We start from the raw sequence: 27,026 nt of genomic DNA on the forward strand, positions 1-27,026 counted from the left end.
TCGCTAGCAGGAAAGGGGCGTGGCTAACGACTAGTCAGCTCCGCGTTGTGTACTGATGTCCATGTGACTTCTTCGTAAGTCTCCCATCGTTTTCCTCGTAATTCATCTACTCTGGACATTTAACTCCAAGCATTCTCGAGACCTGCTTTCTCGCTTTTTTTTTCGTCTTTCTATAATTACGGTAAGTGTTTACGAGTGTCATGGCTGCTGCAACTGTGTGCCACGTAAGGCAATACTGTCGCTGCCTCGCAGGCATGGTTGATCTTGTGCTGCACAGTGTATACTTTTCAGCTACTTTCTTTGCACACATAATGCAAGCCTTTCGAGTGTAACTTAAAAGTGTAGCCAAATAATGATTCAAGCGTGTTTCTCCTCGACAGCATTTTTTCGTTCACAGTTCGGAGAAATGTGACAGCCCCTCCGCACCTTGGTTTGAGATCGTTTATTTCTCGTGTTAGAATGAACAGACAGTCTGCAAATGTCATCTTAATAATGTTAATTGATTTGCAAGGTCTTGTTAGATCTCGGGTATTGCTTGTGTTGCCCCCGTCATTCAATACATTGAAACTTGAGGTAAATGTCACTGCCAAAAGGATTCGGATGAAACCACGAGTGATCACAAACTCTTCGAAAAGTCGAATCCCTAAACCATTATAGTACCTTTCCTTAACCTTTGTTGAATTACATCGTCAGGTCGTGGAGAGGTGAAAAGGTGCTTCTTTTTGAACGTGGGAAAAGGACGGCACAGTTTCAAATTAATTCGACTCCACTTTTCCTCACTGACGTCATCTCGCGACCGTCAGTATTGCTGACGCGGAATTTTACCTGCAAAAGCGTTTGCTAAATAACATGAAATCAATACATTTGAAAAATAACAGATCCTACCTATACAGAGCGTTTCTACAGCAGTTAAAAATATATACATACTGTACATATATATCGAAACTAATAGTTTTTGTCGAGAATACCCTGAAGACTATTCTGTGGCACAATTTCTTTGGGCAACATTATTTTGTGCAGTGCAATATTGTCATCCACATTCATCCATTCGTCATATTTAATGAGAGGTTTCTGTCCCTTTATTCTCCACAGTGGCCATGGCCTCTCTTGGGTGTACGGTTCGGCGGTTGGCGTCGGCAACGCGCCCCCAGCTCACCTCCCCTCTGTGCCGCACAAGTTGTCGGACCTACAGCTCGGAGCCTACCACAGAGAAGAGCGTCCCCTACCAGAAGACACTCAAACAAGATGACACAACCGCATCTGGGCCAACTAAACCTTTACCAAGGTGAGCATACCACCGGATGAAATGGATAAGCCTGGATTTTCCGATGCCGAATGCGTCGCGCTGTGCTTCTGTGAATAGTGACAAGCAAGCAACCCAGCTCAAAATGTGTAAGCACCGTGATAAAAACCCGTGAGCATGACAAAAGTACACATCCAGAACCAGATATTTCTCTATTTGCACAGAAAGCATTTAATCTGATGCGCATCACAGACGAGCTTCTGCGTGATGGCTTAACGTGCCGCATGCCAGTCCCGGTACTTTACCGGAACTTGCGGCAACACTGGGTTATACAGTCTTCAAGCCAGATCTCGGTTAACCACACTTTGATGTCATAAATTGTACCGAACCAAAAGTGCTCGGTAGAAACTACCGGCTCATGACGACACGACCGGCGTTAGCTTCCTTTCTACCTTTTGTTCTCCTGCCGCCTGGTACAGATCAGCAGATGTGGTGGTGATCGGCGGAGGTAGTCTGGGCTGTCAGACGGTCTACCACCTCGCTAAAATGGGCATGAGCAATGTGGTTCTGCTGGAGAGGGACCGACTGACTGCCGGAACCACCTGGCACACGGCAGGTAAACGCGGCTGGCGTAGGCTGCAGCTCACTCAAAAGGATGCACGGAACTACAATTACTCCAAAACATTTCTAGAATGTTTCAGTCCAAGTGTGACTAAAGTGACATCCAAGACATCAACTGTCATTTTTTTTTTTTTTTTTAACTGATTTAGTGATCAGCATGTGTGCCAATTGTTGGCCCTTGGTGCCTCGATGCCTAAAAACCTGCGTGTGCGCCTTTCTGTTTGTCCGTCCGTGCCTTTCGTTGGTTCTTTCGTTCTTCGAGGCCTCCTGTGGCAGCTGCGCCCGAGTGACGTTGAGGTGGAGCTCCTGGCCCACACGCGGAACGTGATCAGCAAAGACCTGGAGGAAGAAACGGGCCTCCACACCGGCTGGATCCAGAACGGAGGACTTTTCATCGCCTCCAACAAGCAGCGGCTGGACGAGTACAAGCGCCTCATGTCGGTGAGAAGCGAGATCGGCCCGGCTTTTTGACTGCCGTAAAGCAATGGCGGCCGTTGTTGCCGGAAGATTAAATTCAGCACTGTTCAAATTTCCCGGATGACGATGCTTTGTTGTTCTCTATCTCCGGGTAGATTGCATTTGCAATGTTATGTCGTGATGAAATTAATTGTTCAAGGTCAGTTTGAGGGCCGTCGTCGTTTTTAAAAATTAAGAAAAGTATTTCTGTCAAACGGCAACATGCCATTTCTGAGGATATATTGATGTTTTGATTTTAACCGCCTTCACGGTCTACTATACATGGTACTTTCCAGCGAAAATGTTTTCGAAGATGAAAATTCCCATCGCAGAGCTGCTAACTCTTGCTTTAAAATATGTCCTGTCGTTGTTGTTTGGCTCCATACTTGAGTAACACACGTTGGTAGTCGCCGCTTTGTTTGCTTTGATTATATCATTGCTAAAAGTCTGAAGTTCATTTTCCTGGAATGTGTGATTTCCTACCATCGAGTCCCTTCTTGCTGATTCGATTTACTGTTGCGAATGTTTCTTTTGTGTGTATGAAATCCCATCCACGAAAGCCCTAACGTCTCCTTTTCTTTCAGCTGGGTAAAGTGTACGGTATAGAGTCTCACGTGCTGTCACCTGCTGAGACGAAGGACCTTTATCCTCTAATGAACGTTGACGACCTCTACGGGACACTTTACGTGCCCAAAGATGGCACCATGGACCCCGCGGGGACCTGCACCACCCTGAGCAGAGCGGCCTCTGCTCGGGGAGCGACGGTAACATTGACTTACCAGTTCATGTGAAATGTGGTACCCATTTAACATCCGTTTGAATGTGTTAATCGAATTTAAACATGTCAGGATTTTAACACAAATTTATCGATAATATTTATTCACTGAAGTTCTTTTACACATTGTATAGGATGCCGATATCCGTGAATAATCCTCAATTTAAAACGTATCCATGCCACTCTGCCAAACCAGGTGATTGAGAACTGCCCTGTCACTGGTATCAAAGTGCGGGCGGATGACCTCGGGGTAAAGAGGGTGAAGGCAGTGGAGACCCCGCATGGCACTATCGAGACTCCATGCGTGGTCAACTGTGCAGGTCAGGCAAAAATGTTCATTTGTGTGTGTGGGGGGCGGGGGGGGGGGGGTATCATACACCCACCACTTTACAAGTGCAGGAAAATATGACAAAAATATTTTCAAATGCCAACGTTAGTAACCTACCCTTGCTTGCTAGATATTCAGAATAGAAAGTGATCGCCTAACATTGCGCTCTTGTGCTCATGCAACAGGAGTGTGGGCCACCAAGTTGGGGGAAATGGCTGGAGTGAAGGTGCCCCTCATTGCCATGCATCACGCCTACGTGGTGACAGAGAGGATTGAGGGCATTCAGGTGAATAACCGCTTTGCAGCCGAACCAACCGTCCCTGCTGGCTGGTAGAAATTCTGTCAAAATTAATATCACCAGCAGGGGGCGCTGTGACCATTGCTATCCAACGTGTGAAAAGCTCAGCTGGTTCTTTCTGTGTGTGTGTGCGTGTGTGTGGGGTGGGGGCTACCTATTCTAATTGCATTAAGTTGGCTGTGTATACACAAGTTCTATCTGAAGTGGCACAACTTAACTCCGTCATGTGAATCAAATTAGTGAGCGTGCACTGAGCCAGTGGGCACATGTGTTAACAGTGCTCATCCTCCAGAGGCTGGCGTTTTTTTTAAGTCAGAACTAGTCTCTCTTATGTAGTTTAAGAGGAGCTTAAAGAGCATTAGAGCTCCATCTCACACACACACACACACACACACACACACATATGCTTCCGTGAACTCGATCAAAGAAGTGGATGAAGGCAGTCGCTGTAAACTGCCTTCTTTCTAATGGCCAGCGACTCAATCTATGACTGTCTGGAAAGAATTATTTCGCTTCTGTCGCACACTTGATTGATGAGAACAGTAAACGTTTTGCTCGTGAGTTTGTTGTTTGAATCACAACACCTTTTTTTTTTTCTCATCCATCGTATCATCAGTCGTAAATGTTGTCACCGTTAAAAAGGAGATGAGTTGTCGCGATGCTGCTGGAGAAAGTCTGTGTAGCTTGTTCTCCAAATATAGCAGCAATAGTATATCACTCATCCCTACTATTATTATCAAGCTGAATCCATATCTTTAGACTGAGCAAGCGTAAATATTAGGATTTTGACAGCAGTCACACACACCCTTGAAATTAGCCCTCACCGCCACAGTGTTTACATTGTCGCCGAGCAATAAAGTGACACTTTTCAGCAGCTAACGCAGTTAGTGCATCTGACAAAACTTACGGCTCCGGTTTGCCTTTTCGTTTTGACATCGCAGCATTGTACCTTGGCGGAGTCCAACTCTTCACTTGAAACAAATACGACACATTGACTACCCGCAGAGAGCATTTTCAAACTCTTTGCTCCTCTGTAGCTCCAATAAATAAGAAAACCAAAAGACAGAAAGTAGTGCCTTACCGCTGTGTTCATGATTTCATCCCGCCTACGACTCGCTGCACTGTCAACAGAACAAGTCGTAATGAAAAGAAAAAGTACCTCACAAAGCAAGTAGAGACGGCACAACAAGCTTGGAGTCAAAACTATTCATTCCGTGCTTTGTCACCGCGCCCCGCTGAGGACGCAACAAGGTGAATACTTCCCACCGTTGTAGTGATGTGTCCCAATATCCTGTTTTTGATCCATCCGTGCAGAATATGCCAAATGTAAGGGACCACGATGCATCGGTGTACCTGCGCCTGCAAGGGGACGCCCTGTCCGTGGGTGGCTACGAAGCAAACCCGATCTTTTGGGAAGAGGTAAACTGTGACATGTCATGTGACTGGTCATGTGTTGTATGATGTCATCTTTGAAGCACTTGCGCGCTGACGTCACATCCTGTGAGGCCTCAGCAATCATAAAATCAAATAAGTCAGGTGTCATCGGCCATTTCATCTGATCGCCTGTCAACTGACTTCATTATTTTACTTAACTTTATTGAGACAAGGTACATATTTTACATCCGACAAAATAAATGTCACTGCAAACCACTCAACACAAAAAGTTAATTATGTACCGCCTGTCATCTGGTGGAAGGGCATTTAATTAATTAATTTATTTTTTTGCCTGTCACTTTAAATTGCTAGCGTGCAGCGGCTAGCTGAACAAAGATAAATTATTTCTCGTAAATACATCAATAATTTTATGACCTGTTAGCGAAATTGGATGAATATGTTATTTCCCACGGCGCACTGGTTCGTAATCACTGTGGTAGACGTGCGAGTCGTGGTTCGCTTATTAATTTAGATTAGATTTTGATGACCCGTTGACATTCCCGCACATATTGGGGGGTTTTTTTCCCCACTACGGTCGTTGTTTATTTATCCTGCACTATTGGAAAAAAAATGAAATTAAAAGTAAATCATCATTAATGATGAACTAAGTTTGTTTGCAGTTTTTCTTGTCATCTGTTATGAATATCTCGTGAAAAAAATAACACCACTCTGACATCGTTAATCAATGTCTTTGTCAAAGCAGACTTGCAGTTCCTTTTTTTTTTTTTTTTTTTTAATCAATTCGTGCAAGTGTACTTAATTGTATGGCGAACCAGAAGTGCAAATGACTTTGTCTCTCTGACGGGTTTCAGGAGTGCCTTGATCAAACGATTGAACGTAATCATTTCACGACACTCTGACTTTGTGTTTTCCTGCTGGCCTGTGCGGCGACGTGATTCATGCGTGTGCAGAAAGCCACTTCTTGATCTTTTTCTCCTCGTTCCGCAGCCGAGTGCAAAGCTTTGATCGCTTTGGAGGAGAAAGAGGAGACGGGAATTAGTCAGAAACGGAGAGAACGCGAGGAGAATAGAGGGCGAAGTAAGAAGGATTGATGTCTTGGGAAGGATGTGGAGGACTGCGCTCAATTGGACAAAAGCAATCTCCACTTTCGGCGTCTTTGCTCCGTAATGACACAAGAGTCCTTGGCAACGTCAAACTGGTGACCGTCACCTTGAATCTTCGTATTAAAACCAAGCCGCTACTTAGACAGCCTGCCGTTATCTTGTTGCATTTTCATGCTTGGGAACTATGTGAAAGTCAGTTGAGGAGCTTTGTGTGGTGCTTTGCTGCCGGCGAATCTCAGCAAGCAACGGTTCCTATTATTAGTGCTTATTAGAGTACAGTGGAACCTCTCTTTAGTTTTCATGATTAATCCGTCCGGAAAAAAAAAAACCAAACTGAATGGAAACTGAAGCAATGCTTCCAATAAGAAATCATGTAAATCCTGTTAATCTGTTCCATACCTCTATCACATTTTTTAATTTGCAGATTTTCAAATAAATACATTTCAAAGGTTCCCTTATGGGACATTTTAAAGACAAAGAATTAGTTTGACCTTATCCGTGGCAAAATGTCGAGTTGAAGAGCGAGGACGGGACCAGACTGATTTGAAGTGCCGTCTTACTGACTGAGCCAGATAAGTGTGGAAGGCAAGAATTTAAAGTTGAAGCATCAGTGACCTGCATGAGTGAGAAGAGAAGAACTAAGCTTGGATCAGGAGAAGGGACTTTGAGATGTACAGCTCGTGAACTTGAGGGGGGCTGGGGGGGGGGGGATCTTGAACTGACAGATGTCAGCAATGAATGTTGTCATGTTAATGATGTTGAGGATTCTGAGTTTGTGTTTTGTTCGCAGGTTTCTGACAAGTTTGCCTTTAGCCTGTTTGACTTGGACTGGGACGTATTCATGCAACATATCGAGGGCGCTATCAACAGAGTACCCGTTTTAGAGCAGACTGGTATTAAATCCACTGTCTGTGGCCCAGGTACACACACACACACACACACGCTGATGCGGAAGCCGTAAACCAATTTTCCATATAAAAAGATCTCACACATTCAAATTTAGAGAGGAATAGAATCCATCTGTGATCCTGCTGGGTCTGATTGCTCATAGACACCTCCGTACTCGCAAAGAAATAAAAAAAATGGAAATATGGAGAAGTTGAAAGATCATATTCAATACAAATTAGTGATGACGAATGACTAATGGCTTTCGTCATATCTGTTTTGCTCGCCTATCTGAATATCAGTCTGTTTCTGTTTTCTGTTTGGTCCACAGAATCCTTCACTGCAGACCATAAGCCGCTAATGGGAGAGGCTCCAGAGGTCAGAGGTTTCTTTTTGGGCTGCGGTTTCAACAGCGCCGGTCAGTTTTTGTGTTTTTATTTTTGTTACGTTTGACATACCCGAGTGGTTTAGAAAACGGGAATTTGTCGTCGAATGCATCACAATGCAGTAAAGAGGGAACAGAGAAAACAAAGGCATATTACATAAGCAAATGATTGCGTTGAACTTGGTCATGAACTTTAACCTTCCTCACTATAATACCGGGACGCTGACAAGCACAAAGTAGTACACAAGTGCCTTGGGCTTCACATGTCATTCCATTAAGTGACTTGACAGCTTTCACCCCTGACTTTAGACCGTGAAGAAATGTCGGCGTCTAAGTGGCGAGATACACAGTGTGGAGGTGGACTGTAAATGTTAAAAGTAAATAGGAGAATTTTTATTTATTTATTTCTTGGTCAGGAGTACACTGCAATACACTGCTGTCTCGAGAATTTTTGATTAACCAAGTAGGCAACCGTTAACTCGTAGATGTTAAACTCAAGGCCCGGGGGCCGGATCTGGCCCGCCACGTCATTCAATGTGGCCTGTGAAAGCGGATCAAACATGTCATCTTCCACGATGCTTTCTAAAACGTCGACCAAAAATGTAATTTCTCATGTTATAAATAACAGAGATATTCTAAGCACATATTGTTTTAAACTGCTGCTCTGCCCCGCCCTGGTGTTATTCTTCTATCTATTTATTCATGTATTTATTTAGTTAGTGTGGCGCGCAAACATCTCACCGACTAAACAGTCCACTGTAAGTCTCGGCTCAAGCTGAAGTCTTGTTATGAAATCCTTGCCCCCTTCCATTTTGCCTTTGAAGCGCACGCCGCAACCCCCCCCCCCCCCCCCCCCCCCTCCCACCACGCCGCCGTCTCATCTCTCATCTCTTATCGCACAAAACACATTCACGTCACACAGCAGCTTACTCGACTCAGTGTTTGGATATGGGAGAAACCACAGGGCGAAAGTTCTTCGCTGGCTTCGAGTGCTTACATTCGGTAATTGGAAGTGTTGCCAGGCAACATTGAATTACCTTCCCCGTGTCACAGCATCAGTCAGAACTCTTAAAGTGTGTTCATTTGCTCTGATGATTATGGGCATGTAATTGCTTTTAACGACTGTATGGCTGTTGCCGTGTCACCCCCCCAGCCCCCGTATCGTGGCAACAGTAAGAGAGCGGTACGCAGATAGCGGAGTAGGGAAAGAGGAAGTGGCGACGAGGAGTCCCGACAAGACGAGTGGAAGCGTTAGCGGGTTCTCGAAACGTCAGCGCGGTTATCTCCAGTGACATTTCTCAGCGCCACCTGGCCCCCGCCGCTTGTCCAAGTGTCTCGGGAGAACTCTATCATCCCGCTTTCCTCCTCCCCCGTCGCCCATCCATCCACTCAGATGTCCACCTCCGGCTGGGCCTCGGAGCAGCGGCGCCTTGCAGATGTGTGAAATGATCCTAGATGGAGGGAGGCGCGACGGACGGAGAAAAAGAAGGAATTCGACTCTGGTGTGGCGGCACGTACACAAACGTGCATGTAGATTTATGGAAATTGCTAAGGACACCCAAGGAAGGGGGTCGCTTCAAGGGAGAAGCTCATTAATGCTGCTGTTTTGGAACAAAGATGGCCGAATTTAGAAGTTTCTTATGTGCCATGCGTATTTTTACGGCGACACACTGGTGTCATGGTTCGCACTTCTGCTTTCAAGTTCGAAAGCGCAGTGTCCGAATCTGTCGTCGAACCTTCCTGGGTGGGAGATCGCATGTGGTTTGTCAACAGAATGCGGAACGGATTCATGGCACTCAGTTCCAATTTTTGAGGTTCCGCTATAAGTCGAATTCTTCAAGCGATATATTTATGTGATGTCACATGCGTAATGTCTTCCAGGTATGATGCTGGGAGGTGGCTGCGGTCGCGAGCTCGCGCATTGGATTATCCACGGCCGCCCCGAGAAGGACATGTATGGATACGACATCAGGTACATGCAAAAAAAATAAATAAATAAAAAAAAAGGTTTCCCGTGGCCATGTCCCGATGTTCCATGTCCATTTTTGAATCGTGAATGTACAACATCGCACACTGATTGCAAATTTAGTTCGACCGGCATTAGATTTGTCTTCGTTACGGCATATTTGTCTCTCAAATAACCTGTCCCGTTTGGCTCATTTAAGCAACTGCAGCCCTTTATAGTTGCGCTAAATCAAAATGAGCTTCAACTATCCTATCAATCCCCGGCAATAAAGAAGCCTTATAAAGTTTAATACGGATCATAGTTGATGAGCCGCTACATTTACGTTACTTGTATAGACACAAAGCAGTATAGGTAAACGCGGGTCCGCTATTTCGGGAGAACGTGGTCACGACAAGTTCTTATTAAATGTCTCAGAGAAAATATTCATGTTATAAAAATGGGACGCTGGTGCCCGATTTATTTATTTATTTGGGGGGGGCATGAATTATTGGTACGTCCTTAGACTAGCATTAAAACAAATACACAAAAATAATTGGTAATTAATTTTTTTTTTTTTTAAACTCCCATGGTGCAGTGAAATGTTTCACTGTAAAATTTTGAAGGCAACCCAAAGATAGTTTTCCGATCTGCCTGATTGCGACTTTTTAATTGTTTGAATGGCTCATCCTTCCCTTCTCAGGCGGTTCCATAGCTCGCTGACGGACAACCAACGCTGGATCCGAGAGCGCAGCCACGAGTCTTACGCCAAGAATTACTCGGTGGTGTTCCCGTTTGATGAGCCGCTGGCCAGCAGAAACATGAGGAAGGATCCGTTCCACCAGGTAAACGGCGGGCTTTGATCTGCGCCTCACAGGTGCTTCGGTAAAAGCTCAAACAATCCCGATTGGACCTTTTTAAAGCCGTTTAATACGTTTGCCTCTTCTAATTTTTTTTTTAATGGCAACTGACTGAAAGACCGAATCTCCGCCTTTGCAAACACTCACAAACGTTGGCCTCTTTAACTCATTCAGTACCAGCCAATTTTGGACCAAGTCTGAAAAGACGTTTAAAAACGTCTTTGGGAGTGAATGAGTTAATTCATTTGTCATTGTGATGACTTGCCCCCACCGCTGCCGTTTTCATGCGGTCAAAAAAACGATTGAGGCTGAGGCAGACGGCAGTTTAGCTGCGTCACTCTTCTCCGCCGGCTCCATTTATGAATGCCGTCCGTGACTATAAATGATACACTTAATCTCCGGTCGCCGGGGCTCGCATGTCTTTCAACTTCTCCTTACGCTCGACACAAATTCCTAATAGACCCCTTGCCCACTGCATTTAAACATTAATGGCCCCACTTAGTCTTCCTTTCCTGTTGCTGACTTCATTTAACTGCCACGTTGTCTGGCGGGGTCCGTCCTTGAAGGTGCTGCCCGGCGCTTTTCTGCACAACAGATTGCGTTGAACAGTTTAGATTGCCGTCAGACTTGATGCCCCCGTGGCACCTTGCTGCCTCATACAAGTTCGATGGCGTAGACCTGTACTTATTTTATTTTTTTTCCCCCAGCTGAAGCGTTTATGTGGCATCGCAATGACGGCACCGGTCTCCCCTCCTAATAGGCATGTTTTCGCAGCTCCGAGAGGAACTTTCCCCTGAGACCGGGGCTGTTGCGACCCTCATCTCCGAACCTTTTAAGATCCGCGCTAATCACTTGCTGAAGGGGCGATCACCTAGCAACCGGCCTTCCTTCAGCTCGCAGAGCAGCGTCGACGCATTTTTAGTGGCAACGCCGGGAAAATAAAAGTCTGTTATTCTCGAAATGATTTGTATGCGTGATACTGGTCTCGCCAGGACCGAGAGGTACTTAGTGTTCGCTTGTCCCTTTGAAGCTAATTAGATGGAGTCATTTTCGGAGGCTTCCTTTTTCCAACACCAAGTGGGGCCACTCTTGACGCGGCTGCTCACACGTTTGCCGGGTGGCGCAGATGGTAAATATAGCACGGTGTGGGAAGGTTTGGCAGGAGACGGCTAGCACAACATATACCTACGGTAGCAACTGTGGGCGACTGTCAGTTCGAACGAGGAGGAGGAGGAGGAAGAGGAGATGGTGAGAGGTGAAGCATCTTCTTCTGATGTTTCATCCCGTCAAGAATTCAGAGACATTTTGGATGTCATTTGGCTGCTCATTGATTTTTGTTGGATTGTAATCATATTATTCGCGACATATTATACGATTATAAGTGACAGCCCATTATTGGCAAGGAGTGAAAAATATTACATTCAGATATGCGGACATTATGATGAGATTTTTTTTTTTTTTTTTTTTGCTTAATTTTACCATGAATTCAAAAACCTTATTGACTAAATTCAGACCAACGAAGAAAGTATGTAGGCGTATCAAGTGTTTCTGCTCAACTAAATTTGGATCATTTGGCTAGTACGCTTCAAGGGTAAAAACAGCCTCTCGGTTTGTGGTTGCGTCCAACCGAAGTGTCCAAAGTCAACACTTGAACGATCTGCGATCTGCACGCTTTTCTTCCCCGTTGACTGTTGGTCTCCTTTCTTTGATTTTGTAGGTGCTGACAGAGCAGGGCTGCGTATTCCAGGAGAGACATGGCTGGGAGAGACCGGGCTGGTTCACCAAGGACGGACAAGCTCCTGTGAGAAACGCACGCATCCGCATTTAGAACGTCAATATCCAAGCCTAACACTGGATGTCGTTGTGTCGACACACCACAGCTTTTTATTTATTTATTTTTGATGACCTCATTTGCGTCGACCTTTGTTGTTGGAAAGGTTAAAGACTACGATTATTACGGCGCCTACGACATCAAGAGGAATCGGCAGTACAAATACAACGAGCTGCTGGGCAAAGAGTACACCTTTGACTTCCCCCCGCATCATGACGTGGTAAGAGTTGAGCCTCGCCGCCGTGACATGACACGAGCGTTTTGGCTATCGACTGCTCACGGTGGATTGGATTTCATGTCAATGTTTTTTTTTTTTTTTTTTTTTTTTTAAATGCAGATAAAGAGCGAGTGCCTGTCATGCAGGCACGGCGTCGCCGTGTTTGACATGTCCTACTTCGGAAAGTTCTATCTCACCGGTCCCGATGCCAAGAAAGCAGCCGATTGGCTGTTCACCGCCGATGTCAACAAGAAGCCAGGTCAGTGGGACTGCCGCCGAAAGCCAAAAGCCTCGCGCGCGTGTGAAGGGAGTGGCGGATGGTCCAGAGGATTGACGGGTTTTGTTCAAGGCGAGCCAGAGGAAATGAGACGTCAAACACACGAGCGGTGCGTTTCCTCCGTCGCCTCCGATGATGCGTTGGGAGCCCGTACGGTGGTGAAATGAGACTTCCTTACTCCATCGCTCGGCCGGGCAGGATCAAGTTCCTCTGTGGTGACAGCGAGATAGAACGGGCCCTTCCACGACTCCCTTGTTCCCACTCTTTCGGTTTGAAATCATCAAACGCGAAGAAATGTCGATGCCCATCATTCCAATTGGCCTTTTGTTATCACACACAGACACACCAGGATGCTTTCATGTTGATCCTACCGTGTCAATCATCTATTGCAGTGCGTGATGGCTGAAGGACAGCCACGATTTTGCATGTCCTCCAGCCAGCCGGGTGACGGACGCGTTATCGTTTTGCGTCTCCTGAAATTATACACAGATGTCATTCGACACAATGTCGCCGGCGGTCCTGCGGTGACTGTTCCTGCCAGTGATGCGCTGGGTTGACATTTCCGCTTTAATGGGGGGGTTCCCGTCCCCGTCCGCGGCAGCTTCTGGAAAAAAAAAAAAGGCCTAGCCTTTTTATTCGGTACATCTTCTGACAGTGCTTGGGGCTTGATATTATGAGCGAAAGCTTTTCACAATGCGCAGACATGCTAATTGTGAAAATAAAGTAAAAGATGCGTGTATGCGTTCCAGGTTCCACCGTGTACACGTGCATGCTGAATTCAAGAGGAGGGACGGAAGCTGACCTGACAGTGAGCAGACTGGAGTCCGGAGCTGCCAACCTCCCGCTGGCACCAGAGTCCAATGGTGAGGAAGCGTGCCAACGTGCTCTGCTCTTGGCATCACATCCGCCCCGATCGCCATCATTTCCATCCCTAGAAAGTTTTCTTTCCGTCATCAGTTGTCATTATGTCTTAAAACACTTGTCGCGGCAAATCGCCGCCCACGTTTTTTTTTGGAAACTTGGCGTCAGGACTTTTTGTGACAGTTAAATTGCAGCTTTCGTGTTGTTGCGCCTGCCTCTGGCTCGCCAGAAAATGGCAACCAAAAAAAATGGAATGTCATTTCCGAATTGAATTTCTCTCCATTTCCCTCGAGGTGATGCGTACTACCTGGCCATCGGAGGCGGTGTTGCCGAGCACAACTGGAACCACATTCGAACGGTGATCCAGGACCAGGGCTTCCGCTGCCAGCTGACGGACTACTCGGAGGACATGGGCATGATCAGCATCCAGGGACCAAAGAGGTAAAGTCGGCAGAAAAAGGATCAACTAAAACATTTTCTCACCTGACAAGTTCAGATGTCCCCCAAATCTGAAAATGGGTTGCAGAAAAAAAAAATTGTTTGTTTGTTGGGGAAAAAAGAAAACGGGCCAAACTTCTTCAGATGTCAGTCGGTCAAAATGACCGTATTTTCCGCACTACGAGGCGCACCTTCCATTTTCTCAAAAGCCGACGGCGCGCCTTATAATCCGATGCGCCTTCTATACGGATCAATATTCCAAATTCTTGGACTTACTATTTTAAATGTTCCGTAAAGCGCTTTGTTGCAGCAGCAGTGGTTGTAAAAGCTCTGTATAAACAAAACTGTATTGTATTGTATTCCCTTTAGCACAGCTCCATCTAGTGGATGCATAACGCAACCGCAGCCACTATTGCAGCTTCTCTTCTATGTGCCTTATACTCCGAAGCGCCTTATCGTGCGGAAAATACGGTACTGTGATGATTCATGATTGAAGCAGGATGTTGAGAAGAGCTCTCTCCAAAATACTTTTCAATTCATGTCGTTCTTACCCATCACAAGACCCCTCCGTCATGCCTTGGGATTCGCATTCCAGTCGCATTCTGCTCGACGCGTGCGTCGTGTTGACGTCCTCCCCTTGAGGAATATTTTCCTTTCCTCTTCTCTTGTTCTTGGTATCCATCGCATTCTTCCCCCGTACATCCATCATTTTCTTTTATCCTCCACCAGCGATTACGTTCTTCTCCCACCCCTCGCCCTTGTCCTTTCCCTCTTGCTGCGAACGCTCGCGTCAAAGCCATATCGAGTGTGTCACTGGCCCCAGGAGCCCGTCGCGCTAAGTGTGTGTGTGTATGTGTGCGAGTTTCACGATAGATTCCTTCAACAGATTGAACGTCGACTCGGGGGGGGGGGGATTATTGAGTGGCTCTTGATGCGTGTCACCATACGAACTAATGAAGGCCTGTTTTAGGCACCGAGAGCGAAATTGTATTTATGGTCATAAACGTGCGTGTTTTTCGTTGGCATTTTGAAGGGCCGTGCTCAGAAAAAATAACTCCCCAGTGATGGGGCATTGTGATTTTCTAGTCATGTTTGTCAAAGTAAGAATTTGAAAATGGAAACACTGGCAGAGATTTCTAGAAATAAATTGTCGCATGTGGATATTGATGTTGCCTAGTTATGAGATGTGAGTGACACTGATAAATCTCAAAAATAGATCATCCATGTATTCTTTTAAATGAGCTCCACACTTCAGCATTTGCCCCCGTGACTTTCTATTATCGGTTGAACCGCACGTGCGCAAGTCCTCCAGGCCTCAACTGGGGGGGGGGGGAGCTACCGATAAGTGGCATGTCCAAGAATGAGATTAGCGGTTGCGAAACCTCACGAACCAGCACACGCAACCTTTTCAACAGATTATTTCAAGCTAATTGTTCCGCCTTGTGTGCTCTCAAGTTCAATGAACAAAGCGTCGCTTCGGGGAAGACGCAAAGTTCAAGGAGAGTGCCGCATGCGCCGCTGCGCCTCTTGCAAGCAAGCGCACGGTTGCGCCTCTTCTAGCAACTTACAGCAACATTGATTTCTTTTGGGGAAAATAGAAAACATGCCTCCCCAACGTCACTCGCGGCTTCTTGACGCTTGTTTTGACTCCTGCAAAGAATAGCCTTCAGAGGCGGCGTTGCGTTCTATCACCGCTACCCTCGCATGCGTACAAGAAGCAAAGTAAGCTAAACTTAGTCCTTTTTTGCCGCTGACTCATTTGTATTTATTTTTTATGTAATATCGATTTTGTGTGCTTGTGGGAGAGGTTATCAGAAGAGCGCTTTTGGTGAGCGATGAGCTTTTTTTTGTTTAACATGTTTTTGGTTATTTTATGAAATAAATAATAAGTAAGACAATATATATTTATATTTTTAATGAGATTTTGAATGATTGAATTTTGTCTTCTTGATGGCCTTGTCCAGTCGGGAGGTGCTACAAGAGGTGTTGGACACAGACCTCAGCAACGACGCCTTCCCTTTTTCCACCCACAAAGTTGTCACCGCCGCCGGCCATCATGTGAGAACACACACACACACACACTCGCGTGGAGCACACAAATACACACTCGGTGACTTTTATTTGGAAGTGATGCGTTTAATGACTTCACTTTAACTAGCTCTTTGAAATGAGTGTCCAAATGTGTGTGTGTGTGTGTGTGTTTGTGAATTATTGCAACTTTTGGTCTTGTGAAACTGACCAGCACAGTCAGTGACCTGCGACCAAAGCAAGCGTGTTGTTCCGGATCACGCTGCGACGAACACATGCCCGAGCTCGCTGTCTTAGTTGCTCTAGCGTGAATTATTCAGGGCACAAGTGACTGCAGACGGCATCGCTCTCTGGTAGTGTTTGCGCGCATACGCAAGTGTGTCGTTTGCGCAGCGTTGGGTGCTGCTTACTGGTCTTTGCCCGGGTGATGTTTTAATGGCTGCAATGCTGCGAGAACACGGCATACTCTGCCCTTGGCTCTTTTCCCGCGGTGCCCCCCCCCCCCCCCCCCGCCAAACTCACCAGAGGGCTTGTACTTGGGTCATTTCAATTCATCTTGATCTATGTTTGCGTTCGCTCATGTGCAGCGTGAGTCCATGTTTGATGCGACGAGCGTATGCATTTCATCTCTGCGGGTTTGTGAGTCTGCAGTTTTTTGTTTTTTTCTTCAAACGTGCGCGGCGGCATGTACAGTACATATGGGGCCCAGGGTGAACCTCGGCCGGCCAGATGGCCCGACCGTCACTGCGCCCACTGGGGGGAACTGTTGGAGACATTTCTCTCTCGTCACTTCAACACTCCCTTTTTTTTTTTTTTTTTTTTTTCCCCTCATTTGCTTCACGAGCTGACTTTCACTCTCCAGCCGTCTTCTGAGCTTTCGCGTTGCTTCCTTGTCAAAGCATTATTCAAATACAGCGGGACCTCGAAGGATTAACACACAATCTATTTTTGGGGTGGCGGATTGGTTCATATTTAATTTCCCATAAGGCGGAATGGAAAGTGAATGAATCGGCTCCAGCGTCAGCGTTTGTTTTGTTGTCACGTGCACAGTGAAATGAAACAATGTGATTGAGTATTAGTCTTAAAAAAAAAAAGATGTTCGCCAATGTTGATAAACTGTATAGCTTTACCGGCTTTTTGGAGACACCATTTGTCAAAAAAAGATCATATTTGCATCTTTTCCACTGGTGTGCTCTGTGTTGTGTCATTTCTATTCATTTTGCTTTTTCTCTTCCTGGTTCTTTTTGTAGAGTCACTATTCAGATCCGGGTCAGTGTGAAGCCTGAAGATTAACCGCGTGCATGGGTGAGGTATGCGTGCGTGCATCCTTTTTCTAAGCCTCCTCTCCTCTGCTCCTCCAGGTGCGTGCGATGCGTCTGTCCTTTGTCGGCGAGATGGGCTGGGAGCTCCATGTTCCCAAAGGCTCCTGCCTTCCCGTCTACCACGCCGTCATGGCCGCCGGCGCCAAGCACGGCATCATCAATTCAGGCTACAGGGCCATCGACTCGCTCAGTATCGAGAAAGGTAACTCGGAATCCGAAGTCTGCTGGGAACCATCAACACATTCTTATTATTGAGACAGAAATCGTTTCAAATTCTTTCCGACCGGGATAGAAATTTTTATTTGTGAAAAGGGCATTTTTTTTAACACTATTGGATGTAACGAGCACCCTCCACCTTTGTCAGGTTACCGCCACTGGCACGCCGACCTCCGCCCGGATGATACGCCCCTGGAGGCGGGGCTAGCCTTCACCTGCAAGTTGAAAGGCTCCACCCCTTTCCAGGGTCGGCATCGGCTGGAGAAGCAGAAGGAGGAAGGCCTGAGGAGACGCATCGTCTCCTTCACCATTGACGAGTCAGTCTAGCTCGCGTCGACACTGACAGAAAATGAACGAAATCCACCTGGATGGTTTTGACTCTGACCGCTTATGTGCACCCCTAACACATGCTGTGAAAATCGAAATACTGATTCTTGTTTCGTTTTTTTTTTTTTGTTGTTGTTTATTTGTTTGATTTATTTATTTTTTTAAATACAGGAAAGTACCAATGTTTGGCCTGGAGGCAATCTTCCGTAACGGCGTCCCGGTTGGTCACTTGCGGCGTGCTGACTACGGCTTCTACATCGACAAGACAATCGGTTACGGATACATCCGTAATCCAGACGGAGGAGTGGTAATTATGTTCTTTTACGACAGGCGCATTCGGTCGAAAAACAACAGCTTCCAGTTGTTCAGTGCTTCCCTTTATGACCCGGTTGTTTCAATTTCACCTCGTTCTAAATTGTCCCCTTCTTCAGGTGAGCACCGATTTCGTCAAGAGTGGCGAGTTCACCTTGGAGAGGATGGGAGTGACGTACAAGGCCAAGGCCCACCTCAGATCTCCGTTCGACCCCGAGAACAAGCGTGTGAAGGGCATCTACGATTGACGCGGACCTTCACCCGGAGTGAAAACCTCCCCCGCTCGGGGCTGAGATGAGCTCCGGTTGTTTGGCACGCTGCCGCAAGATTTCAATCGTCTCAGGCAAATACGGAACATTTATTCATGCTGTGACCGGATGGGGATTTGGTGGGTTTGATTATTCACGTATACGGGGAGGTTCTGATACGAAAACGAATCTGGTTTGAGTGAGGTGCGGCCAAAGGTCCTTTCTGCCCTCGGCTGCATGTGTAGCCGCTCGCGGTGAATAGTGAGTTGACTCGTTCAATTATCTTCAGTAATCGTTTCTAAATCAATCGGGGTAGAGAATTGATCTGGAAGGAGGAAATTGACCGCACGGAATTTGAGACGTTTAGTGTTTCCCTCTCGCTAGTTACCGCAAGACTTAACCCAGCTAAGCCGCTATTGTAGCGCCTCAATTAGACACTGGCATCAATCATTTGTTGATTCATTTGCATCGGAAGCAGTTCGATTCATAGCTTTTAGCAGAAATGGTTTTTTTACAGTTACCTTCAGAAAAATGCCAATATATACAGTACATAGAATTTTTTTTTTTAAACCGGTAATTGTTTTCACTCAGGGCATTTGTAAATTGATCTTGCCTTTCATGCACTGCGGGAAATATTATTATTATTATTATTATTATTATGTGATTTACTAAGAGACTGAGTGCACATGCTAAACTGTAATAGTCTTAAAATGTGACAGAAATTGTGTTTTTATTTTATTTTTGGGGGTGGGCGGGGCAAACACAGCGGCGTCCGTTACAATCCGCCAATTGAATCAAATAATCCACGACAAGATGTACCCTTCTCCTTCTAACAAAGGCCAAATGAAATCAAAATGGCTTTGAAGCTAAACGTATGACAGCTTGTTGCCTCGCATTCTCAATTTGGAGGTCACAAATGATATCTGTTCTCAGTCAAGTGGGCAATTTAGGTTCCGCGTGGCAGGATCCTCCAAAAGTACATACAATAGAACATTGCTAACCTTGTTTCTCAGCTCATTCTATGCGGTCTTACGGTATTAGATTCTCCAGTTAGACACTACCATCCCCGAAGGCACTTTAAGTCACATTACAGATGACTGATGTCTATTATAAGAATCATGACCTATGAAGAAGAAAAAAAAAAAACCTTGTGCAGGATGACTTCAATGACATTGAGCTCAAAGACAAAATCTGAAAAAAAAATGCCCCTACCTTGAGACAGCGCCTTTTCGCGCAGTCGTCATTGATGTTTACCGTTCAGAAATTAGTAAGAGCCACCTTTCTGTGCGTCGAAGCACCTCTTTGTCTCATTACGTGTCCAAATTGTTGAGAAACACAAATGAAATTGTAGCGCGTTGGGATCATTTGCCCGAGGGTCAAGCTGCTTCCATGACTGTGTAGCCGATGTTTTAAATAACACTTTAACTTTCTTAGCATCTGCTTACGGTGAAAAGAAGTCAAAAGCTATTTCGTAAAACGTTAAAAAACGTGCAAAGGGAGACGTACCGAGTGTGAGTTAAAAGCTACAAAGCAGGAAAAGTTCAATAAAATGATTCTCGAATGAATGTTTTAAAATCGACATTTCCAAAAGGTTCAATGTTCATGGAGTAAATTAAAAGTTAAATACAACTGAACTGGAGTAAATCTTAACCACTGTAGCACGATGCACACTTTAAACTTAATTCAGTGATTCTTTCGCACCACATTTTAGGATTGACGCTTTAGATTTAGATGCTTTGTGTGTGTGTGTGGGGGGGGGGGGTCGAGGGAGGGGGGTAGTACTTGCATTGCTTTTTTTCCCAACTTCAGTGGTGTCTTGCAGAATATTTTGGTCAAATTACAAATCGCATAGCCTCCAAGATATTCTGTTTTCAGATGTCCGCTGTATTCATTTTCTAGTAATGACTTCATCCTGCGAATGCTAAATGTGAAGACAACAACAAGACACTGGGAAGGTTATTCTCAAATGCTTTATGACATGAACTATATCCATGCTTTCCACATGCTATGTAAAACACAATTATTTGTCCTCATATAAAAGGAAAACAAAAAGATGCAGCAAGACACATGACTGCAGTAAATATTTCTGTTAAAAAACAAAATATTCATGATTTTTATTTGAACAGTACTCCCCACTCCCTCCCCAATGCATCAAAACAACACTCTGATCCACAAAAGTATGTCTTTAATTCTAGGCGTACAATTAAAATGGGAAGTTGACGATGAACCCGCGGAACCCAGACAATGTCCCTTTGCCCCAGAAGTGGGGCCCTCCTCCTTAGGCTGAAGGGTGCCGTCAAGCCCCCTTCCTGGCTTGGCTCAGACTGGAGTTCCATCCGGGCGACTGGTGGGACGCACTCTGACCTCACAAGGGTAAGGGGGCTTTTTGAGTGGCGAGGTTACCATGGGTAGAACCTGTTTCTCCCACTCACCCTGGAGAAAGAAGCATAGGATTAGAATATAGTAGGAATTGTTTTTGGAAAAAACGATCCATATATCGATATCGATCCATTTTGTAAACCCTATGTCCTCTTGAGGCCCACCTCTTACCGGCGATTCACAGCCACACACCAGATGAATAACCCTCACGCAAATAACCAACCCACCCATTGGAAAAATAGCGACCCCTTAATTACTGTGTTCGTTTTTCAAGATTCCCAAAACTTGTGATTGACAAGGAGGAAGTGGATTGGCCTGAAATGAAATAAAGAGTGGATATTCGAGAAGCTCTTGGCAGCGATCGCCCATTCATTGACTGCACTTTCAGTATCTACTGGCATTTTGATGACGAAGACTCTCCACGCTTTGCTTATTTTAGCCACAGAAATGAATTGGATTATAAATATATATAGTTTAGTATTATTGTAAAACACTAGATATGGAGATACTGCACTCCAAGCCCAGCACCCCTTTTTGGCCCGCTGCTTCATTTTATGTGGCCCATGAATACAATACAGGCACATAAAATGACAATTCGCCATTGAAATGTTGCAAGCATTTTTTTGTGACTAATCGTGTTTTTGAAATTACGAAAGCGTATAGCTGTCACACCAGGGGGAAAAAAACGATGAAAAAATTTGATAATTTCTTTTCCTGGTGTGGCAGCAATACGCTTCCGTATGAAATAACTGAAAATATATACAGTATGTATATATATATATATTTTTTTAACTGCATTTTGATTTCAAAACTAATTATCCGTCAACTTGTGCACATGTGATAATATGAGGCTGATTTAGAGCCTTCAATAAACCTAACCTGCCTTTTTTCTGGGAAGTGGGTTGAATCCAGAGTACCCAAGAAAGCCCACATAAGTGCGGGGAGGTCCTCAAAATTCCACACGGAAGGACATCGACACACGTTTTTTGAGACTCACAGGGAAGAGGCGTGCAGTGGATTGGTTGCAGTGCATGGAGATGGGCGCCGTGTTGTAAAGAGAGTCCAGCACTTGCGTGGCGAAGCCGTCCCACTGGAGTCTGGAGTACTGCTCTGTCACACCCTCGTCGCCACAAACACACTGCTCCTTTCCCTGGAATCTAACGACAAATGGCGCACCTAGATGTCACCGGACCGTGAGGGAAGTTCAAGACCCTGCTGATGTTTGCACGCTACCTGTTAATGAAGCTGAAATATTTTTGCAGGTGTTCCAGGTCCACGTGGCTCTTGCACAGCTCCAGCTGAGTGCGAGGGTAGTAGTGGACGTAGTTGACGCACATTTCCTCCATGATGCCGAAACCACCCTGAGGAACCACCGTCAAGAAGGACATGAAATTTATGAAGGTACTTTTTTTTTTTTTCCAGATTGTATTTGTGTTGTAAATGGCGAGTCACCACGGTGGGCTTGTCCCTATCTTCTGTGTTATAAGTACACTTTGTGATGAGGACATCTCCCTGTCAGAAGACGCACATCATTTAAAAAAAAAAAAAAAAAATTATGAGTTAAATGCACCAAAAAAGACCAACTGAAAAATAGAAAATGGTTTGTTAAGGTACTGTTCCCCTTCATGCCACTAAAAATAGAATCCAGTTTCCAAGGTTGACTCTATTTCATTGTACAGGATCAATTCTCGGGCACCTTCGTACTCACCGGCAAAACGTTGGTCATCTTCCTCAGAACTCTGATAGTCTATAAGAAAAACAAAAAACAAAATAAAGACTAGGAACTATATTGTGTGACTTAAACTAGAGTCAAAATGGATGCCGCACAAGCGAATCACTAAAGAAAACAAAAATGAATAGAATATGACAAAAAAATATTGTGTACTGCTCTGGAATATCTTTTTGAAATCACAGAAACGAATTGAAATGGGGGGGGGGGATCTTAAAATTTGAAATAGGCGTGTGATGTGAAAAGGCTCAAATCTTTTTACGTTTTCTTACTGTACGTTTTACGCATTAATTGGCTGAATAATTCATTTGCGCACCTAATGGTGTTCATCCGTTCCAAGTGGAATGAGAGAGTACTTAAAAATGAATGAGGACCCCCCCCCCCCCATTTCGATATTTCCCTCCGAGCATTTGTTCAAGGCTTCGCCGCCGCTCGAAGAAGCTTTCGTGACAAGCAGCCTTCATATTTCCTAATGAGGCCGAGTGCTTAGACAGCAAGCACCACTCAGGTGGGCTGACGCTCAACAGCGACGGGAGACGTGCGAGGCGGAAGGCAGGTGTTCCTCGGCGTCGCGCTCGTACGTTTAATTCGCCTTGATTGGGATCGCAAGACAAAGAACAGATGTGCGCCGCTTGATGGTTGATGTTGAGAGCAAAAGCAGAAATATTCAAAAGCATCTCTGCATGAAAGTTGACCTCACCACTACGCGCAGTACCTACAATCAACTTTATGAATACCTTTCCAATCATCTCAATGAAAAAAAATGAACCTTTTGATTTTGTTTTCAAAGTCGAGACATATTGGGAGATTGGCACGGCCACGTGTTGTTTGAGGAGTACCGTACGCACGCACACCTTCTGATTGACGTCCTCCTCCACGAGAGAGGCAGAACACATTCATTATCTCCCCTTGTTTGTTTGTCGCCCTCAAACGACACTTGGTGGTCGTTGACAGCTTCAGCTGAGGCAAACCAGCGGGAGGTCTTCACCCTCACAGCGATCATAAGCAACATCGCATGTTACTTTTCATAATATGAACCATGTATTGCCGTGATAGACGTGACATAAGTTGATGATGTATGATATCATTTCATACAATAGAAATTGATATCCCCTTTCACGCAAAAAGGGTCCTCGTCGCTTCTCACCTGGTAGTGTGTGCTGAAGTGTTGGTCCTCCTGCACCACCTCCACCTCTTGGCCCCCCCTCACCAAGACAGTGCGCACCCCGCGGCCCGCCAAGTGCGTGTGCAGCTGGGACGCGAATATGAAGATGCCGCCCCGAGGCAAAGCCTATTTATGAAAGCAGACGAGATGATCACTGATATAGGAATGGATTCTGCTACGCCAGTGGTTCACAAACTGTTTTTAGATAGAAACACCTTTCAGATCTATTCGAAACAAAATCTGGGACAGAACATATACCGTGTTTAGTTTCAATGAATACGTAAATGTTAACATTTCTCTTCTGTTTCAATTCTTTATAAGATACATTGTCCAATCACTGGTGCGCTATTTTTAGAACAGACCAATGGGCTATTAATGTTGCTCTTAGGGCTAACTTGCACCCGCTGGTACCATTTTTTTTTTTTTTTTGAGGCTTTGCACATTAATCAACCGAGCAAAAAGGCATCCATGTTTGCAGTGGCTCAGTCGTCTTGCTCCCTCCCTGTTCCCGCTCCTAAGTGCGTAACTACCCATCCCTCCCCTCTCTGCTCGCCGAGAATGACAAAGACAATTAAAAAATACATAAAAGAACGACATAATTTGATTGAAATTAGATATGCATAAATTTAAATTTGGATTAAAAAAGACGTTTAAGCCACTCTTTCATCATGCACAGTTTGAACACCTAATTTAGTAACTAATACCACCCGTGGCACTCGAACCACACTTTGCAAAGCTCTGTACCACAGCACGCGTCACGCGTTCTTACAGTGCGTGTACACCTGGAGGTGCAGTAGCCGGTGAGGTAGAAGCTGTGTTGCTTAGGCGGGACGGCCATGATGGGCGTGTAGACCAGGCCCAGCTCCATGATCCCGGCGTCGTAGCGCCTCAGACTGGGCGTGTAATGCAACCGTATCCCCGATGAGTCACGTCTGCCTGCACGCAGCGACGTGGCAGATCGTTAATGCGCTTTACGTGCGGTCCATTTAACCGCCTGTAACATATTCACATGCTCGCAGGGCAGAATAATTTCAACAGGATATTCATAAGCATTCATGAGTGAATGATTTAAGGCGAACGTTGTTTATCTCTCAGAGGTTTGTGAGAGGACACTCGGGCAGGAATCAAGATGCCATTGACTCGCGGGCACAAAGCGCAATGTCATTGCTAAGTTCGCTGATGCACGTCTTTCGAGTGAAACACCATCTGGGCCAGAGATGGGCAACTCGCTGGCCACATTCTGAGTGGCCCTTAGATTGATTTCAATACCCACCTACCCCAAATTTTGATTGATGTGTATGTGTTTGCTTGTTTGTCTGTCGACAGCATTCAAACGCCACACTAACATTACAACATAAAGGTTGTAGATTATGCTAACAGGACGAGCACTCCTAAATTCTGAAAAAAAAAAAAACGATAGGATACGTGAACATGGCACGGGAGGTCACATGAGGAGAACACACTGTAAAGTCTGTCATGACGAGCGCTGGCCAAGATGAAAAGCGTCATCTGGAAAATTTGAAACGAATTGCTCAGTTGGAAATTAGCCCGCAGCTTCTCAGGAACACTTTCCCGGTGTGTGTGTGTGTTTGTGTGTGTACCAGATATAAGCAGAGGGTTGTGGTAATGAACTTCCAGGCGAAGGAACCTTGAGGAACCTGGCCCACCAATAGGGAGGCCTGCATCAGGAGGGTAGTAAAACGCCTGGAAACACGCACAGGACTCCTTGTTTGAAAAAAAGGTATTCGCTTTGCTTAAAGCTGAATAAAATGTGTCGACAGCCCAAGAATATTGCAAATATGAAACTAGGGGTCTGTCGTCACATGATTACTCGTATTACATGTCTTGCTCAGTTTGCAAAAACCTGCTTTCCAGGACACTGTGCTTAGTTATTGATCATAAGAGATCCTGTACATTTCCCATATTTGGCTGTCTTTATTTGACTCAAATATTGCCCAAAAACAGATTTTAAAAATTCCCATTCAACACAATGTTAGGTATTTTCTACTCGGGTCCTGGAACTGGAAATGTTTCTGAGTTTGGGGCAAGCGGAATAGAAAATGCAATTTTTCAAAAGCATGAAAGACCGAGACATATTTTGGCAGTGCGCAAGATGGCCTTGTCCATTTGTCTGTGACGTTCAATGAAATAACAAGCCTTTGGGGTATCCGTCTCACTCTCGTCAGGAAATCTTTATGCAATCTTAATTCATCACTTAATCTTGCGCCAGATGCAACCCCGCATGCCTTCTGCCGATTCAATTGAGGAGTGTGGTTATTTTGATATATTTCGTGGATGTTATTTTCCTTGTCGGCGAAGCCAAAACATTTGAGGACTCGCCGTCTCCTCTGTGCATCCACGCGCGACTTTGTGTTTGTTTATTTTTATTTTTTGCAAGGTCGCATTTCTTTGGATGGTGCTGCCGGGGAGAATTGAACAACGCTATTACGAGGTGATGAAAGAGGCCTGAATATTTCCCACCTAATCTCGTCTTGGCGGCTCACACAAGGCAAGGGAGGCATCCTGCTTGTTGTTGTTTGGCTGACACATAATCCAATCAGAGAGCAAGCCCGGCCGGGGAGCACAGAAATATGGTGACAGGCTCCCCGTTCCCCTGTCCTCTTTGTTTTATGTGACACCCCCCTCCCACCGCTTTGCTGGGCCCGCTCAGCCGGCTGCTCTGTAGCTTCGGTTTATTGCGCTCAACTTTTAGCTGCTATCGATTTCTTCAACTGGTCTACCGCCGCAGTTTTCTCACACCATGAGAAAGCGGTTAATTTTGTCTTAATTAATCTTAGTTAATAAATTAGTTAATCTTAATTAATTAGTTAATCTTGCAAAGCCCCCGCAAATCTTGCGAGGCTCCAAAGGAAATCTGAAACAAGCCTCACAAGACCTCAGCAAATCTCACGAGCCTTCAACAAAGCTTGTCAGTCCTAAATCAGTCTTGCAAGACCTGTAAGTCTTGTCAAATGCTGCAAAGCCTACTCATTCCTGAGTGACCAAATCAAACTTGAAAAACTGAGGCGAGTCTTCCTTATGTACTGCTGTAAATCTCGCGAAAGTTTAGCTGCTACGCATCTTGCAAGATCTCAGCACCCTTTGCCAGAATTCAGCAAATATTGTGACCTAAACAAGTGCCGCAAGTATCTCGGCCTGTCATGTGCTGTGTTTGTTTGGTTCCAGCTCTCGCTGGAGTGAAGGGCGTTGCCCTCCAACAGGCTCACCTGTTCCTTGTTGGCAGTCAAAGCCTTGCCCAGTATTTCAGGACTGCTAAATTGTTTACTCTCTGTCGGATTATTGACCTCGCTCGCTGTACTGCCTCCAGTGTTTTATTTTCTCGGACTTCTAGCTCATGCGCCGAGTCGCCCGTGTTTAGATTTTG

The 27,026-nt window shown here is 45.4% G+C and overlaps 2 protein-coding genes across 2 annotated transcripts in view; one reads left to right on the top strand and one right to left on the bottom strand.

Moving 5' to 3' along the window:
* Positions 1-21,094, top strand: sardh (sarcosine dehydrogenase). The gene is made up of 22 exons (XM_086135307.1): positions 1-181; positions 1,093-1,285; positions 1,723-1,859; positions 2,127-2,305; positions 2,905-3,084; positions 3,292-3,415; positions 3,609-3,709; positions 5,036-5,140; positions 7,010-7,139; positions 7,436-7,522; positions 9,371-9,461; positions 10,135-10,276; positions 12,009-12,092; positions 12,229-12,342; positions 12,460-12,598; positions 13,366-13,479; positions 13,771-13,918; positions 15,880-15,973; positions 17,305-17,467; positions 17,630-17,798; positions 17,980-18,115; positions 18,240-21,094. The coding sequence occupies exons 2-22, from the start codon at positions 1,098-1,100 to the stop codon at positions 18,366-18,368; spliced, it is 2,754 nt and encodes a 917-aa protein (XP_085991433.1). The 5' UTR covers positions 1-181; positions 1,093-1,097; the 3' UTR covers positions 18,369-21,094.
* Positions 20,688-27,026, bottom strand: part of dbh (dopamine beta-hydroxylase (dopamine beta-monooxygenase)) — a 9,610-nt gene continuing 3,271 nt past the window's right edge. Inside the window, exons 5-12 of the mRNA XM_086135316.1 lie at positions 25,243-25,345; positions 24,411-24,577; positions 23,624-23,767; positions 22,456-22,494; positions 22,200-22,259; positions 21,981-22,108; positions 21,745-21,904; positions 20,688-20,801 (exon numbers count right to left, since the gene is read on the bottom strand). Coding sequence (XP_085991442.1) covers positions 20,688-20,801; positions 21,745-21,904; positions 21,981-22,108; positions 22,200-22,259; positions 22,456-22,494; positions 23,624-23,767; positions 24,411-24,577; positions 25,243-25,345 — 915 coding nt within the window. The remainder of the gene's footprint in view (positions 20,802-21,744; positions 21,905-21,980; positions 22,109-22,199; positions 22,260-22,455; positions 22,495-23,623; positions 23,768-24,410; positions 24,578-25,242; positions 25,346-27,026) is intronic.

Source organism: Hippocampus guttulatus, chromosome 17 (genome assembly GCF_054856545.1).
Source record: "Hippocampus guttulatus isolate MCC_2025c chromosome 17, RoL_Hgut_1.0, whole genome shotgun sequence".
Lineage (NCBI taxonomy): Eukaryota > Metazoa > Chordata > Actinopteri > Syngnathiformes > Syngnathidae > Hippocampus > Hippocampus guttulatus.

Excerpts from the sequence above, each read along its gene's own strand:
- sardh (XM_086135307.1), top strand. The coding sequence starts at position 1,098 with ATGGCCTCTCTTGGGTGTACGGTTCGGCGGTTGGCGTCGGCAACGCGC. Across the intron at positions 13,919-15,879 it reads AGCATCCAGGGACCAAAGAG|TCGGGAGGTGCTACAAGAGG; the intron begins GTAAAGTCGGCA and ends GGCCTTGTCCAG. Across the intron at positions 15,974-17,304 it reads TCACCGCCGCCGGCCATCAT|GTGCGTGCGATGCGTCTGTC; the intron begins GTGAGAACACAC and ends CTGCTCCTCCAG.